General features: G+C 41.0%; 1 protein-coding gene across 5 annotated transcripts in view; it reads left to right on the forward strand.

Moving 5' to 3' along the window:
- The window catches only part of MITF (melanocyte inducing transcription factor), a 104,092-nt gene that overhangs the window by 63,310 nt on the left and 18,358 nt on the right, over positions 1 to 22,424 (forward strand). For 3 of the 5 annotated variants that reach the window (XM_027700365.1, XM_027700362.1, XM_027700364.1), the window contains exons 3-4: positions 20,738 to 20,965; positions 22,112 to 22,195. In XM_027700365.1, the coding sequence (XP_027556166.1) occupies positions 20,738 to 20,965; positions 22,112 to 22,195 (312 nt within the window). Of the gene's footprint in view, positions 1 to 9,251; positions 9,384 to 20,737; positions 20,966 to 22,111; positions 22,196 to 22,424 lie in introns of those variants that run through there. The other 2 variants (XM_027700366.1, XM_027700363.1) reach the window with 2 other exon arrangements.

Raw genomic sequence — 22,424 nt, forward strand, 5'->3', positions numbered from 1 at the left:
TATCTGCCACTAAGGCTTCCACTTTGGAGTCCCCCTGCTACACTGGCTGGGTTGGTGTCTTCATGGGAGATGTTATCTGCTCTTTTGGTGCTAGAGTTGCAGCTCTTTATTGCTGCCTCTTGTCATTGTGGCCCTTCTTCCTTGTTCTAAACAAGGTGAAACCTCTTCTTTTCAAAGCCTGGAGCCAGATACCGTTTACTACTTCCTCTCTTGCTTTATTATCCCAAGAGCTTTTCCCCATCTCATGGCAGTATTGTGGGTTGATCCCTGCTGATACCAGAGTAGGACCATTTTCCTCTTCCTCGGTGCCATCTCATTACTACAGTTTGTGCTCATCTTTCCCCTTACAACATCTTTTTCCGAGGGAAAGCCAATGCTGTACTGCTTGGAAGAGTGCAGGCAACCAGCCTGGCCTCCCGCCTTCACCCTCATGTTGTTACTCATTCAGATTCTAAATGTGCCACCATGATAAGCTCTTTGCATCAGATACCCTGTATTTCTTCATTTTTTAAATGCCAAGCATGTCTTCTGAGTGATGTTAATGACTACAGACATATATCAAAAAAATACCTCCTTCTAGTCCTTTTCCAGTGTGCTTGTTCCAGAGAGTGACCTGTGGTGGTAGCACAGCCCTGCCTTGCAGGCAAGGCTCAGCAGTTGGCAATAGTGTTCTTGGTGCAATAATTACCATAAAACTTCATTGCATAGGGGACTTATCTCACAGTTCTGAAGAACAGGAACAATGGGATGTTGAGATGAATGAGCAGTTGCGCCTGCTCCAGCAGATGTGTGTTTGTGGACACACTTATCTGATTAAAAGGTAATTTAATCTCACCTGACAATGGTAGATAGTAGTGTGTGTGTGGGTTTGTTAGGTAAGCATGGTGTGTATTTGCAATCAAGAACTTAGACAAGTGATTTGCCAGACTGAGACTTGTTGAGCTACAGATACAACATTTAAACTAAGGTTACTTAAACTCAGTGACTGGAATATGTACCTTAAGCCTTCAGCAAATTCTCCAGGAAGAAAAACTTGCATTTAACTACAGAGCCACTAAACCCTGACTTGTCTCTTAAGCCTTCACATAAGTAAAAGTATCTCTCAGGCCTTAGAACTTTTGCTTGCTCAGTGGGTTGAAAGCTATTCCAAAACAAGCACTGGTGCTTGAGTTCTGTGGTCAGCAACAGAGGTAAAATGTAAACTCTTGCTTAACACCTAGGGTATTAGACATTAAAAATGCATGGAATTCAAGGGGGCAACATACTTCTGTGTGCAAGTATCTGGCTGCTTAACTGCTAGTGCAAAACACTGCTTTCACCCTTCGTCCCAAATGTCCTTTTCCTATGGATGCAAACGTGCTGCAGACGTTTCTCTTGAGAGAAATTATTGTTGCTGATGAAGATGTCTGATCTTTCCATCTTGTTTCTTTAGCTGTGGTCCCTGTGACACAAAATACAAAGTTGTAGGACAAACTGTGCTGCTGCTGGGAGTGGGATAGGGCATTTCCTGGGCAAGGGATGCTGTGAGCAGAGTGGGAAGGTAGCTGAGAAACTGCTCCTTATCTTAGAGCTCTTGCCCTGCAAGTTCACAGTAGTTACCTGGTAGTTTGGAATAACGTTTTTGGCACAGAGAAAATCAGGATATACTCACACAAAAGGCATCTGGAGGTCCAAGCTTTGACCCCTTTTTAGAAATTTTTAGTCTTCTACCCTAGTTGGTGGTCTGAAGGATTTGCTGTCTTCTCTCTGGCATGGAAACATCCACAAAATTAAGGAGAGCTTGCTAGGTTTGGTCTGTTACAGCTTCAAAGCACTATTTTTTTGTGTGGTCTAGACGTATTATCTGCTGGCTGAGTTACCAGACCTTGGGAAAATGGTTGGTTTACCATGTGTCAGTGACTGTTTTGGACTTGCAGAAGATGAGTTAATCTTCCTAAAGATTTGTAGGTGACCACAGTTGTGGGTATTAAAAGCACTGATGAGGCTCCACAGCCCACCAGCTAACAGGTTTTAACAGCTTGTACTGTCCTTTTTCAGTCGCCATGAGTTTAAAAACCACCTTATTCCTCTTTCCTGGTTGAGCCAAGGACATATGAGGAAGGTGAGTGCTGGTTACAGTTGTGTTGTTGAGTCCCTGGCTTAATTTGGCAGAAGACAGTGCCCACATGGGGCACTGGAAGGTGGAGGAGTTGGGGGGACGTCTGGGGGGGCCTCTGCTGACACCTTTGACAGGCGTTAAATTTTAAATGTGAAAACTTAGATCTGCTTAAAGTAATCTTGGGGTATTATGTATCCTCACAAATATTTCAGTTCTTCAGCTAGCTTGGCAGCATTATTCCCCGAGATGCTGAACCTGTGTAGTGAATGAATTCAAAGTGACAAGCTGGAGACATTCCTGCCATTCAAGAGAGGCTTAAGGAATTTCTTATTGGCTAAATTACAAATATGTAGCATTTTGCCCAGCACTGCATGGCAATTTCAACCTGCCTGACCGTGACAAGATTAGCACTTTTCCTCCCCCTCCCCAGCAGTAATTTAAAAAAAAAAGTAAAAAAAAATTAGATTAAGAAGTACCAGGCAGAGATGCAAAAGCTTGAAAGAGTGAAAACCAACCTTACCTTGAATGATTCTGTCTGTCATTGGATTGGTTCCTTAATTAGCCCCATGTCCTTTAACCTCTTGAGAAATAAGTAAGGGATAAATTTGGGGATAAAGACAAAGACGCCTGGAGATTTACCACACACCGCTAGGTAATTCATCAAGGAATGTTGGTAATTAGCCCTGCCTCTTTCCTTTCTGGCTCATTTAATAAAACTGGTTGATTTAAAATAATGCCTGCTGGTTCATTATCAACTACTTTAAGAGCCAAGTTATGAACTTGAAACAAAACCCAGTATTGTGTTGTCTGCAAAGGGCCTGGCAAGTGTGTTTTGTTTTGTTTTTTATAAAAAGAAATTATTATGTCTGGTCATCAAGTCTCCCCAGCTTGATAATTTAATATTACTTTGTTTGGATTACCATTTGGCTTTTTGGGTGTATTTATTTCTAGTGTCTACTATGGAGAAGCAGAGAGGGGGAAAAAAAATCCAAGATCTTGAAGAGGTACATGTCAGATTGTGTTAAGAAAGCATGGCCTGATGGAATTCAGCTGAATAAGGACTTTACAATAGTAGTAGTCGTCCAGTTGAGGAAATGGGTAACTGTTTTAACCCTTTGTCTCTCAGAAGTGAGTGCCATCTACATGTCTTGTTCTTTGAGCAAAATGATCCATTTTATTAACCCATCTCTTTAGTGCAAATTTGTTCCTGAGTTGAGGACAGAACTCATCTGGTTTGTATTTCTCTAGGAAAACAGTCATGCAGCATTCTTCCTTCTTCTTTATAGATGGGAATAGCATTACTTGGAAATTAAATTAGATGTTCAGGCTGTCACTGGATCAATACACTGCTGCCTTTGCACTTTTCTGGGGGAACATCTCAGTGTGGCAGCATCCAGCTTGAGTTTGTTGCACTAACATGTGCTGCCCTGTGGAGCTGGTTGGGTCAGTCTGTCTGAATTAAAGAATTAGGTTACTGTTACTGTAAATCTTCCTTTAATAATTAATGTTAGAGTTGGATTGCAACACTTCTGAAACTGTTGTGGGCTAGAGGAAAAGCAGGCTGTGCTAGCCTTCCACTTAGGGTAGGCTTGCTAGTGCTGCATAACACTTTTTCTGAACTTGTACCTCATCAGTACCATTTGGGGCAGAATTTTTCAGAAAAAAACATCCTCCTGCTCATCTTCCATACATCCCCTTTGCATCCCCTGGGATGGTGCTTATTCTGGAGGAACTTGTGTTTGTTAGACCCAGCAAAACCACGTGTCTGCTTTTATATGCTTGGCAGATTAGTAAATAAAAAAAAAAATGATGTGATAGCCTTTGTGGAAATACTACTCTGCCAGTAATTCTTTTGTTACCAAGTATGAAAATAAATTGCTGCCTGCAGACACTTACAGAGAGGCTGCTGGGGTGATGGGGTAACAGCTCAACCCTGCAAGTCGTCACCAGAAGCTCTGCCACTGGATGCCAGTTACCCTCCTGTTTATTAATTTGAAACTTGTTAATAAACTTCTATAGTTTAAATTGACTTAGAACTAGGTATGTTTCTTCCAGCTTGTAACGATGTGGAGCAGAAAATTGAGTATCTTCTAAAGAAACACTCAAACAATCTCCCAACAAACAGAACTCTGTTTAATAACATTTTTTGTAAAGTTAGAATGTCCATGCCAAAATAATAGTTTGGGTTTCACACATCATATTCTTATCTTAATATACCGGAACAATATTTATTATGTACCTACTTGTTACTTATTTATTATGGACAATATTTATTAGTATCCTAGACTTCTTGGATATCAATAATTGAAGTTCCAGCTAGTTGTTTGAAAATTCTTGTTTAACTTATATAATCCAAGCAGATTGTTCTCCTGTTGATCACCAGCAGCATGACAGAAAGCATTTCAGTGTCAACATTACAGTAATTAAACGGGCAGGTGAAGTGCAGGGAAGCACTGATAACTCATCTGGGTTGTGTCATTCAGGGTGTTGCACTTCCATGATCTCTCAGCAGATGGCATTACAGATTCCAGGAGTCTGTGGATTCCTTGGGAAAGCTCTCAGCTGCCCGGGAATTTGTCTTTCTTGACTATTCCTTTAGTTGCTGAAGGCTAAAACTCGTGTGTTAAAAACAGTTTTGACACATTATTCTAAACGTGTTGTTTGCTTGTGTTATTGTATCATATTTTCGTCAGTTAATGTCCTAGAGGTGCCTTTAAATTATTAACCAAGCAAAATACCGTATGTGATAGTTACTGCATGCAAAACCCAAGTATTGCTAGAAAGTCTATGAAAGGCAGGCTGCCTCTTTTAAACTAACCTGCTGCTGCTGTACAAGTAATAAACTTGTTCAGCAAGTAAGACTTCAGCGATAAAATTGGAGTGTGTTTCCATTGAACATTCCAGATCCTCAAAACTATGTCAGACACAACTGTTCTGCGTTAAATTCTACCCCTCTTCTGCTCTGTGCTAAAAATCATGATTTTTTGTAGAAAATGTCAGCTGGTGAAAGAAAAATCATTTGGGATAGTGTTTGATGCCATTCTGGAAAAACAAGTAGTAAATATTACTGTATTTCTGCACACTTACAGAGTGCAGAAGCCATGAGCTGCTTTCAGGCAACCCACCTACTTGACTCCCTGGCTTCTGACGGCAGCATTTTTGTCGCTGACTTGGCTGGAATTTGTGTCGTTTCTCCAAGTGAGCACATTGACATCAGCAGGAGCGTGTCTTGCGTGCTCAAAGAAACCAAAGTTTCAAAGAGCTGGTTTTCTTTCTTGGAACAATGTGCTCCTTGTGTCTATCTCTCTGTCCTCTCCTTGTGAACATGGAGAGTGGCAGATCCACTCCCCAGGAAGCGTCACAGGCCACGCGAGTGCTGCGGATGCTGGAAGTACATCAGTGCTGCTGCTCAGCTTGGACACCCAGCAGCAGTTGGGCATCTTTAATAAATCTGGGCCTAAGGGTTCATTGCTGCAAGCTCCAGCAAATCCTAAGAGTGAACTTTAGAGTGTTTTTCCCTCCCCATCCAGCGCTGACTTTTCTTTTTTTGTTTCCTGGTTATAATGAGAGACCTTGCCAGAAAACTGCTGTATTAAAATAAGCTGGTAATGGATTGAAAGAGAAATTATTCTGACCTAGGATCAAAAATAATTCATTAATTTGGGAGGAAGTTTGTATGTGAAGAAAGGTGAGTCTAAGCTTGTATTTCAGGCTGCCTTCCTTAAATTCTGCTACCAAGAAATTGCTGGTTGAAACCATCAAAATTCAGTTTGCGGGTGTAGTGGTTGGCTGTGAATTAAAACTTCCTGTTCTTTCAGAGCAAAATGTAAACTGGCAACTAATGGATATTCTCTTCTTAAAAAATAGTCTCTTACTTGAAGACATTTGAAGGCTGAGGTGTAGAGAACAGTCTATCTTGACTTTCCCAGGTCTTTATAAAGGTCCTGCCAAGGGCCTGCAGACAACACACTAAACTTTGTCTTTAAGACAACTGCTTGTAGCTACCTAAGACTGTGACTTCTCTGCTTTTTTTCTGTAGGTGTGTGGGATTGTTTCTGTTTCTTCTGGGTTTCAGGAGACCTGTCTAGAGGGGGTGATATTCTCTGGAAAGACCTATTCCAGTTTACCCATATCAGCCATCCAGAGAGCTGCTACCCTTAACCAGCGTGGCTGTCCTGATAGCAGCTGAGTGATAAACCTGCTTTTGGCAAGACAGCTTGTTTTTACTGGGGGGGGTAGGGCTGCTTTTGGTGCTTCTACAGCCTCATGCAGAGTAGGGCTGTTCTGTTGAAGCAGTGTTAGCATTTCAGGAACTGCTTTAAAGTTAATTCCTGCTTTATTATAGAAGTGCTTTAAAGTTAGTTAGTTCTTGTCTTATTAAGCAGAAAATTCTGAGAAGTGAGACTTCTGTTTGAAATACTATGGCAGTCATCTGTATTATCATAACTTACTAATTGAAAAGTCGTCCTTTGAGCTGTCTAAAAGTATTTTACCATAGTATTAATTTGACTGTTTGACAGTTCTGCTTCCTGACTCCCACCAAAACCATACTCTGCTGAAATACCTGTCTCAAAGAAACAGTTTGTATTGGGAGGGAGTAAAATGACCTTGAATGAGTCAGCACTTGTGTGTAGCAGTCGTAAGCTTTCCGTCCTCATTGCTCTCTAAAAGGAAATGATTTCTGGACCACAGGCACCATTCATTGCAGGGCAGTTAATGGGCTCCATTCACATGAAAGTTCATATATTCCTTAAGGGTTCAGCCCTGTATGGTTTGCTGTGTAAAAAGAAAAATAGCATTTAATCATGCTACTGTGGCTTATCAAAAGAGTTTATCCTTTTCATACATTGGCTTATTGAGGGAAGAAAAGTGGTGCCTTCTGCTCTGGAGAGCTGCTTATGCAGTAAGTGGTCGCTCCATGTGAAGTGCTGCTTTCTCTGTGGGTCACTGTTTAGAATGGCCTGTAAGAAATGAGGAAAAAGCTTCCAGCCAGGGCTTCTGCCTGTTTGTAGGATTATCCTTAGAAAACACTTCTCTCTGAACTTTCACCTTCCCCAAGAAAACATATTAATTCCATTTATCTACTTTGGGTAAAGGCTGCAAGGACTGAGTTGTGTCTCGATGGCTCTGCGTGATCTGAGCACAAAGTGTGTGGATGCTCTGCTTTGGATGCGGAGTGAGGAATGTGCTGACTGCTGCTGGACCCAGGGAATAATGACAGATAGCTATTAGAGGAACATACTTAATTCAACTTTGCATATTCTTCTCTGGTAGCTGCAGTTCCAGAAAATGTGCCTCAATAAAAAAAATAAAAGCTATTGCTGCCAGGTGTACATAAGCAATAGACCAACTGTGGAGTAAATCAGAAGAAGCTTTGGCTGTTAGTTGTGGAATCCTAGAATTATTTGGGTTGGAAGGGACCTTAAACATCACCTAGTCCAACTCCCCTGCTATGGAAAGGTGACTGGTTTTTTAGAATCAGCTTAGTGTTTTTGATCACCCGCAAGCAGCTGTACCTGTGTCACTGAGGGCTGAGAGCAGTGAGCTGATGTGGCAGGGCAAGAACAAGTAGCTGGACACCAGCACTGGCACCTTCTTGGACCAACTCTGCCTTTACCGTGGAGCAGCAATGTGATTTTGCAGTAAATTCCCAGTTGCCCCCATGTATTACATATAGCTTATTTTTGCCCAGTGCGGTTGATGAGTACTAATTAGATTCTTGCCAGAGAAAATTAAATGAGGAGACCTTGTGTTATTCAGCCTCCACTGGGAGTTCAGTCTGTGAGAGCAGACTAGAGCTGGTCTGACACCACTGGCTTGAAATGCATTATAGTGTTCTGAACCTTTCTCCTATGGGGTCTCACATCTCACACCACGTTGTTGGCTATGGTGGATGTACTGGCATCTCCCCTGGCTCCTAGCAGCTGTTAAAATACCCTAAACTTTTCCTTTTCATCTGTTCAAACTTAATTTGAAATAAATTATGTTCAGTGTGAACTTATTTGCATTTTTGAAGATCTCTAAAAATATTTCATCCTGTTAGGAAGGTAGTAATATGCTAAAATGGGTTTATACTTGAGGTTTAAAAAAGGGTGAGGAAGGTCGGGAAGTCTGAGTTACAATCTAGTTAATCCACATCTAATCTCTAATTACATCTCTAGCATCTGGCTGCCTTGAATTATGTTATGTTCCCATACTATTTCTTGGGTAGCTAAAACCTTGTGTATGTCATCAACCAGTGATGAGAGGTATTTTGTAAAATACATGTCATGATGTTTGTATTTTTTCAGTGCTAAAAGGATATGCATGGTTTTTTACATAAATAAATATGTGAAATCTTTAGTGAAGGATACTTTGCCTATTTCCCCTTGTGAACATAGTTCTGTTCTTGCAATAGCACTTGAAGGGTTACATTAGTGCGGGTCAAGTGCGGTTTAAAATAGGATTCTTCTGAGACCAAGCCTGGGGGCCCTGAATTTCTTTCTCAAAAGACATTTTGATCTTCTGACAAAACTATTACTTCTGAATTTCTTGATGACTCATATTTGCAACTAACCTTTGGAGAACTGGAATGATAACACACACTCTTCTTTGTGTTTTGTGAATGTGCCTCTCCTGGTGAGTCGACGGCTTGTGCTTCTTTGAAGTTCAGATGAAACCATTGAAAAGAGTTTTTTGTAAGATGTTTGGAAAGGTGAAATTTGCCTGATGTCGTGAAATAAAATGTGATTCCAATCCTGCAGAAAGAGCCCTAACCCCAGCCTTGGTAGGACTTCATGCAGGAGGACTTCAAGCCTGTAGTCCCTTGCAAGCTGGAGGTTTTATATTTGCTCATGTGCTGCAAATGCTGCTGTGAGAGGTTTGTGTATATGCTGGAAGAAAATCATGGCAGAATTTTAGACTTATCTCTTTATATAGCCTATTTTCACAGTCTTTAAGTTTTTGTGATAAGGAACATGCTTGTGCAATATCTGTTGAAGTAATGAACCTGAGTGCAGTTTTTTATTACAACTGCAATATAAACAGGGCTCCTGACAGCTGACTTGGATTTTGTCCAAGATTTCATTGCTTCAGTTGATGGTCCTGCCAGTGCCCCATCCTCTGGCCTGATCAAGGGTCATTTATGTAGGCAGGAGTTTCTCATTTCACAGTGCAACTAATTATTTGCCTGCTGTATGTGAAATAACACGAGGAGAAGGGTTTTCAACAGCTCGTCTTGGGAAGACATGGAGGAGCAGGTGTGGAGAAGGTTACAAAATCGGCCAAGTGGCTGGATGTTGTTTTTGTAAGTATAAAATAGATGATGATGCCATGTCTCTATGCATGTAAGGCCTGAGATCTTAAAGGGCTGAAGTATTGGCATCCTTGTTTAATAAATGAGCCAGTGCTAACCTTACTTTTTGCTGGGAGCCAAATGATAGCTACTGTCTGGCTGTTGTAGGAATAAGATCATGGGGTGTAGCGCTGAGGTTGTGCAGCCTAATGGCTATTTGCCTTAAATATATCTTCCTGTTACAGAATTATGGTGACATACCTTTAGCTAAAAATTAACTAAACCACTTTAATTGTGATTTCTGGATTTAAAATTAGAGTGGAATAAACATGCTTATTTTTACTGTTGCTGCATTTCATCCCTTGTGGCTACTGTGATGTCTGCTGGGGCACCTGTTTTGTGAGTGAGATGTCAGGAAAGAAAGGATGTGATGTTGCTTAATGGAAGTGTTGGACATTAGCACTCTACTCCCTAGGAAGAGCCAGCATCATTCAAAGTAACCCTGACAGTGTTGGCTTTCAGTTTTGATGCTCTGTGGCACCACTTTGGCCCCTGGATAAATTATCCTCTAGAGCAATGCCTTGCTGCCCTGCACAAGGAGTGACCCACCTTTGTGGCTTGCCAAAGTCCTCAAAAAAATTCCAATTCTGGTATTTAGCAGAGTGCTTCAGATGAGAGCCAGTTGAGTTTGCATGAAGGTGACTTGGATTATCTTACCTTAGCGAACATGATGATCAAGCACTCTGAGGTACTGAAACTGTTTTATTATAACTCAGTAGGTTTTAATACAGTCATAAATAACAGCACAGCTCGTTGAACGGAAGCATAAAAATCAAGGAGTTCAGTGGTAAGCCAGCTTGCATTTCCTTCACTTAAGTGAAGTCAGCGATTTATTATTATTTTAGGCTGTGTCTAATGATCATATTAGTGATGTGAATAAAATGGATGTATCTGGAGTGCTTTATTCTTGTGCTTATCCGAGCCTTCCATATTGGGGCTGACATGAGACATCATCAGCTGTAGGCAAAGTGGTATAGAGCCCAACTAAGTCGTTCTAATTCTTTATTAACTATGACATGTAGAAGCTCAGGGCATGTTAACAGTGTAAAACTGGTTTGAATTAACACAGTCTTCATTCTCTTGCTAACTTCTTCTGGTGGCGCTGTGTGTTTGTTGTAAAGCAAATCCCCTCCAAACAGGCTCGTTCCAGAACAAGTGTCCTTTGTGCTGTAGCCAGTGTGTTGACAAGTGGTTTGTTAAAATAAACGGTCCTTTCAAAATTATTTTCACTCTTATTTTTTGATTCATCTTTAGAAGTTTTGGTAGGCAGGCTTTCCAGTAGATGCTGAAAGCCGTTCCAGCATGCACTGGTTGAGTTTGGTGCACTTGTGTTTTCACATTTGGGTCGTGATTAGTGGCAAGTTCTTGATATGTGCTGTGTAAGTGACCCTGAGAGCTGCCAACCCCAGAGGTCCCAGGTAATTATGTGAACCATGAATGTAGCAGTCTCTCACCTGGATCTTCTCTAGACAAGCATGCCACAAGTGTAGGTATCTTTGGAGAAGTATGCAACAAGATATAGAGGTTGGACCAGATGGCCTTTAAAGGGCCCTTCAACCCAAACTATTCCATGATGTCCTTCTGATGTGCAGTGTGCCCCCAAAATGAGATTTTTTTCTGTAATAACCCAAGAGTTGCATTTGAGTTTATAAAGTAGGTTTTATTTTAAAAAGAGAGGGATACAACTGTTTCTGTGGCTTTTGGGTGCTTGATATATTTTGATCTGGTGCCATCTTTACATCTCTCTCCCTCTCCTGCATTTCAGTGCTGAATGTTGAAATTTTGTAAATAAATAGTTCAGTAGCCCACAGGCAATATTCTGAACACCAGTTCATTCTCACAAGCTAACGTTGTGGATTGGAAAGACTTGTAAATCAAACTCCTTCTTAGCCCCAAAGTGCCAACAATTACATTCCTCAACACTAGAAGTTATCTTGGCCAAAATCTGTCCATATGCTATAAATTTGAGCAACCCTTCACAAACCTCAAAGTGACAAATGAGACCAGGGTTCAGGCTATGAGGTTTTAAAATTTATGAAAGTAACGGGTTGGGTGTTTTTCCTACTCTTAAACTTTTTGTTTACAGTTTGGGCAAAATAACCTATTTTAACTTAATTTTCACCTGGGAAAAGTCGGTGTTGCATGACATCTTAAGAGAAGTTGATGCAGGGGCAAAGTAGATTTACTGCATTAAAATCTGCTTTCGCCATGGAAACTTGAAGCTACTTGAATTTTATTTATTGAGGTCTGGACAAGCAAACAACCTATCCTATTCTATATGTGGGTAACTCTGCATCCCTAGGAAGCTGAGAATAAGGAATTTTATTTTAAAGTCAGTGTGTGCTGTCTCTCCTACTGTTTTAATCTTAACTCTGATTACTTTTAACCCAACATCTTGTATAAAACTGATTTCTGTTTTCTCCTTTGTTTGTTTTCTGTGAAAGATGCTGTTATTTTTACCCAGTCCCATTTGTGTTCTTCACATTTGACAAGTGAGTGATGATGAGCAACCTGAGAAAAAACAGGTGTGGAGAAGGACACCTCACCTGTGGAAAGTGCATCCTCAGGGCATCGCAGAGGATTTTGTGTAGCAAAGTCCATACTGTCTTGGTTTTGGGCTCTAGAAATATACCCAGGATCTCCAAATCCTGTGCATGTGTGATGGTTGATGTGATTTGAGCAGTAGTCTGACCTGTCAGGGCCCTTCTGGAGAGAAGGGTGGGTATTCTGTGCCTCTTCCCTGCCATGGGAAATGCAGTGAAGTTTAAACCACTGTTTTTTTTCAGCCATCTTGCAGTGCACCGGGGACCTGAAAGTTAATTACTGTGTCATTTGGGTCTAGCAGGGGTTACTGCAGACTGGAACAGTGGCTGGGTCAGTAACCCCTGTGAAATGTCACTGACAGTCCTGCTCAGGCTCTACGTACGTGACCGCCCATCGAAGCTGGCACTGGCTCATGCCGTGCTTGGCAACCTCAGGAGGAAGATAAAGTTGGACAAATACTTTTACCCCTCTAATGTCACTCTTTCAAGTTGACAGTAAACTGTGTTAAAGTGCTCTGGTGAATCTTGTGTTGCTGTTGCTTGGGCTGTAGGAAGGCAGGGTGATTGTGCTTGGGCTGTAAAATAGGCTTTGCAAGGGAGCACAGGTGGCTTCGAACCGTCTGCCTGAACTGGTTTTGGGCTTTCAGGCAGCTGAAGTATCTGTAGTCCCATGACTCTGCTCCCTCCTGAGTTCACATCTCTAAGCCAAGTCTTGCAAGAGATTTTGGAAGCAGCTTTATGTCTATCTTTGACAGTTCCTGTGAGGAGGAGTCATTTGTGTCCTACTGTGAGCGATCTCAAACCATCTAGTGCCGCTGAAAGTGCTGCCCAGCTTCCTTCCGAGAGAGGAGAATGGCAGAAGTGGACATAAATATTTGGTGCTTGAATTAAGCTTTTCACCGTGGCAGTACCATATTTCAAACTTGCCTGTCAGAAGCAGTTGTGTGGCTGATGTTGTTGCCTGTTAAGTCATAAATTATTTACGCTCAGAAGCACCTGGGGTAGGTGAAATCATCGCAAAAGATTTGTGTCATTTTATGGAGTCGATTCCTTGTCTGTCCTAAAATGCTGGAGTGCTTTTTGGTATCAGTAACTGTATAAAATAAAAATTTATGGCATGTGTGTTGAGAAGTAAACAGCTAAAATGCTGGTTTCCTAACAAAAAAAAAAAAAGGCAGGACTTCAAAAGACCTTATCCTTCTGAAAGGCAGACTTGTGGAATGGCAGCTAAGCATGCCACTAACCTGCAAATTACATCAGTTTCTATCTCCTTAAGCAAATTTGGCTAACCTCTCTTTAATTTCTGTAGATACTGTTGTCATGTGCTTCTATAGCTAAAGCACAGTTTTTAAATACTAATCCACAAATACTTTGTTCTTGTTTGCTTCTTGTCTTTCCCTTGGACGAACAGTCACGTTACACAGAGGAATTTGATGATGGACTAAGCAACCCCTCGTTGTGTAAATGATGTTCATTCTGTACAATGTACCATTTCTTTTTTCATAACTTTGTGCTTGGAGATGACTGTTGGATCCACTTACTTAGAGTGCAATTGTGATGCCAGATCTTAAATAACTTTCTCGTATCTGATTTTCTTTTGAAGTTCAGAGGGTATTTGGGTGAATTAGATAATGAGAGAGTTTTTTTGTGCTGACTGATGTAGTTTCCTTGTGTTTGCCATGTCCCTAAGTAAAATGATAGAATCAGTTCATCCTGCTTGTCATTCCCCAGTCAGTACAAGTTACTCTTCACCTTTTTCTTGCTCTTGGGCTTTCTGGTCAGTGTTGTTCTGGCCATGTTTTCTGGGTAGCGGGCTAAAAGAAAGTGGAGCAAATATGCTCTGGGAAAGTTGGGGGTAAGGGGAGAATGGCAGCTGGAGAAGTTACTGAATACATTTGCCTATTACTAAATTCACAGTGGCCCTATGGGGAACGATCTATCACAGCCCAATCAGCTTAATTTTGGTGACATTACAAGTGAGGTGGCTGCTTCATCTTTGAGGACTGGAAAAGTTTCAGAAAGCAAGAGGACTGAACTTCTCATGCGAAGCCACTTCAGACCACTGACGTCTTTAGGGGGAAAAATGTGATGCTGTTGTTTAATGTTTGAATGCAGCATGTGGGAAAATGTCATTGAGAATGAGTTAAACCATTGTCTGGCTGGTTATTCGGATTGCTCCAAGTTGGGTGGTAGGAGGGTGCTTCCTGGCATTGCAGTGAAACCCATGATCAATATTTAATGAAGTTAATTGAAGGGATTTTATGGTCTTTAGGATTTTCAGACTTAGTGGACCAACCTCTGGTGAATATGACTTGCAGAATCTTGAATCTGGATTGGAAAATTTTAGGGGAATAAATCACTCTTACTCTAAGTGGCACTAATTGATTATCTTTCCCATATGTCATTCTCCTCAAATTTTTTCCCCTAGCCTCAAAGGACAGACACCTATTTATACAGCTTCCTGTTTTTATTCAAAGTCTTAGAAGACAACTTGTTGCTGCTGCTGTTTTTATTCTTGAAAGTGGTAGGTTGAAACAACTTTAAAAAGGAACTTTGAAGCCCAGGTCTGGTTTGTTGAACAGGCTTTCTGCTGCAGTGGACCCAACTGAAGCCTGTAGCCCTTGCAGAACACTTCAGTGGATGTGGTTTCATATAGTTTTTCTTTGGGTGCCATTAATTGTTAAATGACACAGAATTTTAACCTTTCTTAAAAATCCCATGACATTTAGCTGTCTAAGCAACAAAAAGTTCTATTGAACCAAGAAAACTGACAAAAAAGTATTTTATTTGTAATTGTAAACTGTAAGTCCTAAGGCAATTTACTTGAAACAAATGGTCTTTTTAATTAAAGAAAAAAAAAAGTGGGAATGGGTGGGGAGAAGAGTCTTCCTCCCCCTTGGTTCGCTGTCCCCTGACATGTCCCTGTGCCTGAGCCTATCTCTGCTTAAATGAAGCATTGAGTGCTTTGGCTTTACTGTCACAGGAAGTTTCAGTGATGTTTTTGGTGAGAAGAATCTCCTTCTGTGCGGTTTTGGAAGCGGGAATATGCTCCATCCCAGCTCGTGGGGGCCAGAGCAGCGGGACAGCCTGGAGCTGCTGGCATTGTGGTGGCCTTTGTTCACTTGTGTTGCACCAGCAGGGGATTTGAGGCATCTTCAGCTTTGCTTTGAAAGCAGCAGCACTGGGAGATGTGACAAGTAAGACACTGTGATTTCAAGTAGTAACTGAGATGGTAAAACCAATACTCCGTGTTTCACCTTGAAGAAATACTCTTAACACAAGATAGGCTGTGTTTGTCCTTGCTTCCAGAAGTTACCCATTGTGAAGAAATCAAACCTGTGCAAGGACAAATTCATGAGCATGTCAGTAACACACACCAACTAACTTAGCCTAGTTACCTTCATCCAGATGTACCAGTGGCTCAAAGCTTGATCCTACTGCAACTAATCAACTTCCAGCTATGGTTGAACTTGATGATCTTAAAAGTCTTCTCCCACCTAAATATTTCTATGATTCTGTGACCTTCAAGTTTTCCTAGAGTATGATTGGTAGTAATGCCACAGTTAAAGATCTTTATTCTGGTGTAATTCCCCGTTGTTTTTATCGTTAACCATTTAATTTCTGGATTACACTGTGCAAATTGTATTTGCCAAGGCATTAGGCTTCCCTGGCCTGGGCCTGCCCAAGAGTGAACTACTGGGTGCCTCTACAAAAGGGGTTTGATCTGTGCATAGCTGCTGGGAGTGGTGGTGGTTGCTCTGCTGCCACATAGCACTGTTCCAAGTTCTTGCCATTATCAGCAAGTTGTTAGTAAATTAAGTCTGAGTGATTCCCAGCAAGACTTGACCAGAGGAGCAAGTATCAGCAGTATTGTTTCAGTTGTTTGTGTTGGCTTCGTGCAGAGGAACTACTTGAGCTGTGTGCTTTGTGCTTAAGCACACAGCCATGCTTTGTGTTCAAATTCCTGAGCCCCCGATCACCCTAACGGGAAACGTTTTTAGTTTGGAAAATTCAAGGAAGTGTGTGGGTCTACTCAGAGGTTCTGTCACTGATGTATAATATAATAAGGATTTTGAAGAATGTAGTCAGAAGTGCACCTGAAATTCCTACTGATGTGGTGTGTATGCTTAAAGCTAGTCAAAGCCATTGATTAAATGTTTGCTTGATTGACACTAGACACAAGGGCTGGGAAAATCTGTCTATAACCGTAATAAACAGGTTATTGCTGTTGTTTCTGTGATGTAGAAGAAAATAGGCAGCTACTCAGGAGCTGTTTTTCCTCTACTCAGATATTTGAACTGGTTGTATGCCTGGAATTAGCAGTCAGATTTCAAGATTAGTGAAGGTATGAGAAAGCCTTTCCCCTGCTTGAGATAATGTGGTTCTCCAGGACAGTCCAAAGTCTGAGGGGTGAGTGCTGAGTAATCAGCGTGGCTCCATCCAAAACTTTTCCAGCCCAGCTCAGCCTTGTAGGGCCTAAGTGGGTTACACAGGGGTGCAGTCAAGTTGATTTCTTTATCCTGCCTTTCTCAGTGCTTCACCTCAAGAAAATGCATCCTCCTGAGTGTCAGCAGGGCAAGAGCAGATGGAGCTTGAATTGCTGACCAGTGAGACTGGTGGTGCAGGAGTACCTGATGCTATGGCAGTTCTAAGTGTGCATGGAGCCAACTCATGGAAATACTGGAGATGCTGCTGAGCTGGCATTGCAGGCAGTTCTAGGATGAAAACAGTTTGGAGGCTCTACTGCTAAAGCAGTGTTATTCTGTATTACCCATGTAGGCAGAACCCTGATAACCAAGCAAATTGAAAATGCACCTGAGTGCAAATTGAATGTACAGCTGCCTTCTGGGTCTTTCTCTGCTGAATCCAGGCTGTGGGCTGCCACTTGGCCATCCTTGAGCTGCAGTTCCTTATAGCTAAATTCTTGTGTTACTATAGTGTGATAAATTTAGCTTGTTTTGCCATCTTGTCTCGGCTCATTTCTGAAGTTCTGCACATGATATTACATTACTTCTTGCTTGTCAATACCAAAATGCCCAAAAAACCATGTTCTACTCAGTTTAGTAATGTCACAGCAAAGCTTTGGTTGAGATTCCTGGAGATAGACAATTGAGGAACCAAAGGACTTGGTTTCAAGTTGCTTTATTTTTTTCTTTCATGTCCTCATTCAGTCACGTTTCTTAGGAAGTGTATCCAAACCAATAATTTGCCATCTTTCACTTTGTGTCTCATGAATTTGGAAGAACAACAAGAACTATTCTTCACCCGAAAGGCTGGAAGGGGCTGAGGACCAAAATTAGATCTTAAGTCAAAGCTTTTATTCACGGTTTCAAGTTCAGGGTAGCGGAATTTAATTGTAGGGTTATTTTGCAGCTCTTTGCTCGTGAGATATTTTGTCAAAAAGGAAGGCTGCTTTATGGGTTATCTACAGGCTGGCTGTGACTGGTGCGTCTTGGGGTGTGTGTCCAAGTGGTCACATTTGGTCTGTCTTTGATGTAGAGACTGTAGAAAAGGATGCTTTTAGGCCAAAGACAGGGCTAGTCTCAACAAGCAGCACAGAGTTCATAAAGGCAGTTTCCACCAGATTTCCACAGTGGAGCTCCTAAGGCAGCTCAAGGGAGCAGCCAGTGACACAACAGAGAATCAAACTCAAGTTTCTCAGATGCCTTTTGTGTAGCCTGTTGGGCCTCATGCTTGGCCAGAGTGAGGGTTGTTGAAATTGGTACTTTTGTCCAAGAAGGAACATGTGTAAAGCTGCTTCAGTCCTGTGGGAACTCCTGTCCTTGTTGAAGGGTGGGAATTGTTACATCACATTCTCCTCCATTTGGAGATTGATTGTATGTTCTTGTATTTAAATGTGAAAGTATGTTTGACCAGCTGTGGATTAAAAGAAAGTGTTCAGTCCCTGAATATCTTTGTATCATTTTGGAGCAAGTTAATGACAGAAAAAGAGAGCTCTCTGAGTTCTTTGGTTCACTACTGGACTTGTGTGAGATTATGACACATGAACTCACATTTTTTCTCCTACCTTTCCTGGCATGCTGAAGGCAGCACAACCCTTTTAAAAAAAACTAAATTAGTAATTGAGTAACAAAATAACTCAAAATATTCTAATGTAGAATAATACAACAAAATCACAGGGAAAGTAAGTTCTTGTGAAATAAGTTTGTATTTTAGCAACAAAAATCTTGTGTCAATTAGGCAGTGTGTGTTTCAGAACTTGACACGTAGTGAAGTCAGTTCAGTGTGTTAATATATGATATAAATAATTTAGTGTTTGATGATGTAAAGTTGAGATGTGGATTGTGGAATTTTGCTTGTCTCTCTCTTGGGAGCATGGAGGGTGGGTAAGAGTTGGGTGCAGAGAGGAGACACTTTGCTCCATCCTGGGATGGAGAACAGCAGTTGTGTCTGATGACTGTGGAGGAAAAGGAATGTGCAGATTCTGTCAGATGAGTAGGGCTTGTTTTTAAATATAATGACCAAAGATAAGTGTTACCAAAATAACTCATTTACTGATATTTTTATCTACTTTGAAGTTGAACATTTACTGATATTTTTGTCTACTTTGAAGTTGAAAATTTGGTGAAAAATAGACTTATCTGGGTAGTGTAGCTCTTAGCACTGGTGATAGGAAAATTGATAATGCAGTTTGGGACTGTCAAAGTGCTGTACTTATCACAACAGGCTGTGGTATTGTGTTGTCTTGCGATGTAGTGCAACAAAGCAGATTAAACTCTCTAGAAATGCCATCCTGATGTGCTCCCTTGTGAGCAGAGACTTTGGAAAATAATGCCAGTTGAGTGGTTTTTATGTTGAGTATGGTCTTCGGTCAAGGAGTTGGATAGAAGGAAAAGGTAAGTCCTGGAATGTGTAGGGACTGTGCCCATTTGCAGATAAGTGCATTCGGAACATGATTTAGCCCATGAACTTGAAAACTTCTTACAGCTCTAGGTTGAGACTGAATTAATAGCTTTAAAGCACCAGGGAGGCTGAGGATGGGGTAAAGCTTTTTCAAGTGCTTCATGTTCTCCTGCAGGTCCTGGGTGGATCAGTGGCTGAGCCTGGAAGCTGAGGATGGGACTGTGTAGCCCGTGGGTTTATCCAGTGCACTCCACTGCCAGGGGATGTGCATTAGGCTCGTAGGGCATTTGTTCAGTTATTTCTTACTCTGTCCTTAAAAACTTTTAACCTTACTGCTAAAGAAAACTGCCATTGTCTGTTAGTACGACTGGAACGAAAGCTGAATAGCAAATTAGCCTTGAGCAGACTGTCAATCTGACTTTGATAGCCCATCACTTAAAAGGTTCTTTTATGTTTATGAAAAAGCATGACATCAAAGCCAGGGGAAAAAAAAATACCAATCGTTAGGGCTTAACTTAAACTTGCATAACTTCCATGAAGAGCCCTTGTGTGAACTGTTTGTTTCTCCACTTGCATGGCTAATTAGAGTAGGTTACTATAAGTCTGAGCAGTGGCCATCAAGTTTCTTCTGCTGTTCTGGGGTAGCTTGTTTATGGTGCTTCCATATGTGGATCCCTCAAACTGGAGTGGCATAGAGCAAAGGATACTGTAGTCGCTTCTCTTGCAACCTCTAAGTAACATGCTGGAAATGCTTGAATATAATCATTATCAGGTGAGTTGTTGTTGCAGACTTATTTTAAAACGTGTTGCTAAGAAGGTGTGTACAGGATGCAGGAAACCCTTTTCCTCTGGTGTCTTGGATGGTTTTTAATTTCTTCCACAGCAATAAGCGGGGGACGTACGTGGTCACTTGTAACAGCAAAAGTCACTTTAATGAAACTGTTTTAAAACAAAATAACTTCTCAGAGTATTACTATATTTTGGTTAGTTTTCTATCTTCTGGTGAAAGTGCGAATGACCAGAGAAAGGCAACAAAGAGTTTCCAGGATATGGTGGAAATTTTTCATGGAAAAAAAAATTGCCTTTCTTCTCTTGCTTATTTAGAGTGTGCACCAGTAGTTTGGTGTAAGGTTTTTCATATTTTGAATATGAAAGAATTCTAAGTACTGAAAAGCTTATCTTAAATACAAAAATAGCTGTTGCTGAGGACAGTGATTGATCTGAACTGAAACACTTCTTTTCTTGCATCTTATTTGCATGATGTGTTTATAAACAGGCTGCCTTATTTGTATATGATTTAGGCCATATATCTGAGATATAAATACTCTGTAGGCAGAAGAATGGTGTCTTCCTGTTTTTCTAGTTTAATCAATGTATTAATTTAAAAAAAAACCTAACAACCAAAACCTAAAGAAAACCAACGACAAACCTTTTGACCTCTCTTGGATCAAGGACAGCAATCCATAGTACTTGGTTTTTATTTGTAGCTATTAACAAGTCAAATGAGTCCTGTGGTACAACTCATTTCTCCATATTTTAGTGAAAACTGAATGTCGCATAGCTGAAGGTCTGAATGCAGAACTGTCTGTTCTGGACTGTCTGTATCAACTGGAAACCTGAACGTTGGGCTTAAGTGAGAATCTCATGTTGTAGAAGAATAACTGGAGCTTCTTGGTTTACTGATAATAATTTAGTAGCTGAAACACCGGATCGTAAACTGATTTTTTGCCGCCAGATGTGAGTTAGTGACGTACTGTGTCCTTCCTTGGAGCTGTGCAGGTTTGTACTTTGTCAAATGCTTAGCTGGTACTTCTGTCAGAAATGCCCAGCTCAAATCCACGGCACCTGTGATGACGTTGTTGAACAATAACACCCTCTTTTATTAATTGTGTCGTGCAGGTGCAGACTCACCTTGAGAATCCAACCAAGTACCACATTCAGCAGGCCCAGCGGCAGCAGGTAAAGCAGTACCTCTCTACCACTCTAGCAAATAAACATGCCAACCAAGCCCTGAGCTTGCCATGTCCAAACCAGCCCGGGGATCATGTCATGCCGCCTGGAACGGGAAGCAGCGCTCCCAACAGCCCGATGGCAATGCTCACCCTCAACTCCAACTGCGAGAAAGAGGTAACACGCTCTCCCTGTTCACATTCTTCAGTAAAATGGAATTGCAGTCTGCTTTAATTAAGTTGTTTTAAACCATTTTTGCTCATTGTTAAGATGTTGTGTTTATCTTTTCCGAACGCCATCGTGAAAATGTAACTGCTGCCTCTGTGTCTGCCTGGTTAGTAGATGGGTGAATAGAACGTTTTGGCAAAACAACTGTATCCCTCAAACTTCCTCCTTTTTGAACTGTATTAGCTAGTTGATACTTATTAAAACTACTTTTCTTTTCCCCCACCCTGTTGCTTGATGCAACAGTGAATAATTGACCTTTGGAGAACACAAAGCAGCTTTGTAAGCTGTAGCTTTCTGGAATAATGTTATTTATGGCTCATTCTTGTAGAAAGAGCAAAGAGCATAGCAAAAATAACTGAAAAAAACCAAAGCTTTTTTGAGATATTTTAGGTATTTTTACAGTAAAATTTGTGCAAGTCTCCTGTGTAATTGGAAGGCCAGATTATCCCAGCTAATATGCCCTAAAATATTACTGGTTGCTGTTTCAGTGCTGCAAATATAAGACTTCACTAGCCTATGCCTAGAAGTCCTTTGCAACCTTGTCTTAATCTTTACTGGCATAAACTTAATTAGATGTTACATGTGTGCTCAGGCACCAAAGGAAGATGACTGGGAAGATATTAACAAGTATAAAAGTCATGTCAGTATTTTGTAAAATGAAAAATTGGAGACAATGTAGAGCTGCTTATGTCCTCTCATCCTCCCCTCAAGCCTTTGTGCCAGATTTTTACTACAGATGCAATCTGTGAGGAGACTACTACACATCTTTGAGAAACAGAACAGAAAAATATGTTACAGAACATATTTTGCACATGCAAGAGTAATACTTGTGCTTCCTAGTTTCAAAAGAAATGAAAATCAAATATTTCCATCCTCTTATCCCAGTGGCACCCAAATATTTTTTTCTTCAAGGTATTTACAGCTTCACTTTGCTGTGTCATCAGGAACATGTGTGCATGACACTATTTCAATCGTGCTCTTTTTGGGACTGAGACTGTGCCATGAACTCAGATCCATGCTTTGCTTTTTCTTCCTCTTTTTTTTTTTTTCCCTTTTCTTTTCTTTTTTTTTTTTTTTTCCTTTTTATTTCTGCAGGGATTTTATAAATTTGAAGAGCAAAGCAGGGTTGAGAGTGAGTGCCCGGCTCTGAATACACACTCACGAGCATCATGCATGCAGGTACTGGATGACACAGGAGGTGGAGCACAGGTCCCCTTTCTGATGAGCATGTTTCTTTGATGTTGTGTTGACAAATAAACTTGCCCTATAGTGTCTTTAAGAAGTTGAATATTAAATGTATTTAAGGTACAAAACAGCATCATTGTTTGTTAGCATTGATGTCAGAAGTGCATGGAGACATCCAAAAAGGGCTCGTGCTGTTCTAGCACTGTAATGCTATAGCAGAAAA

Source organism: Neopelma chrysocephalum, unplaced genomic scaffold (assembly GCF_003984885.1).
Source record: "Neopelma chrysocephalum unplaced genomic scaffold, ASM398488v2 Primary Assembly neopelma1_147, whole genome shotgun sequence".
Lineage (NCBI taxonomy): Eukaryota > Metazoa > Chordata > Aves > Passeriformes > Pipridae > Neopelma > Neopelma chrysocephalum.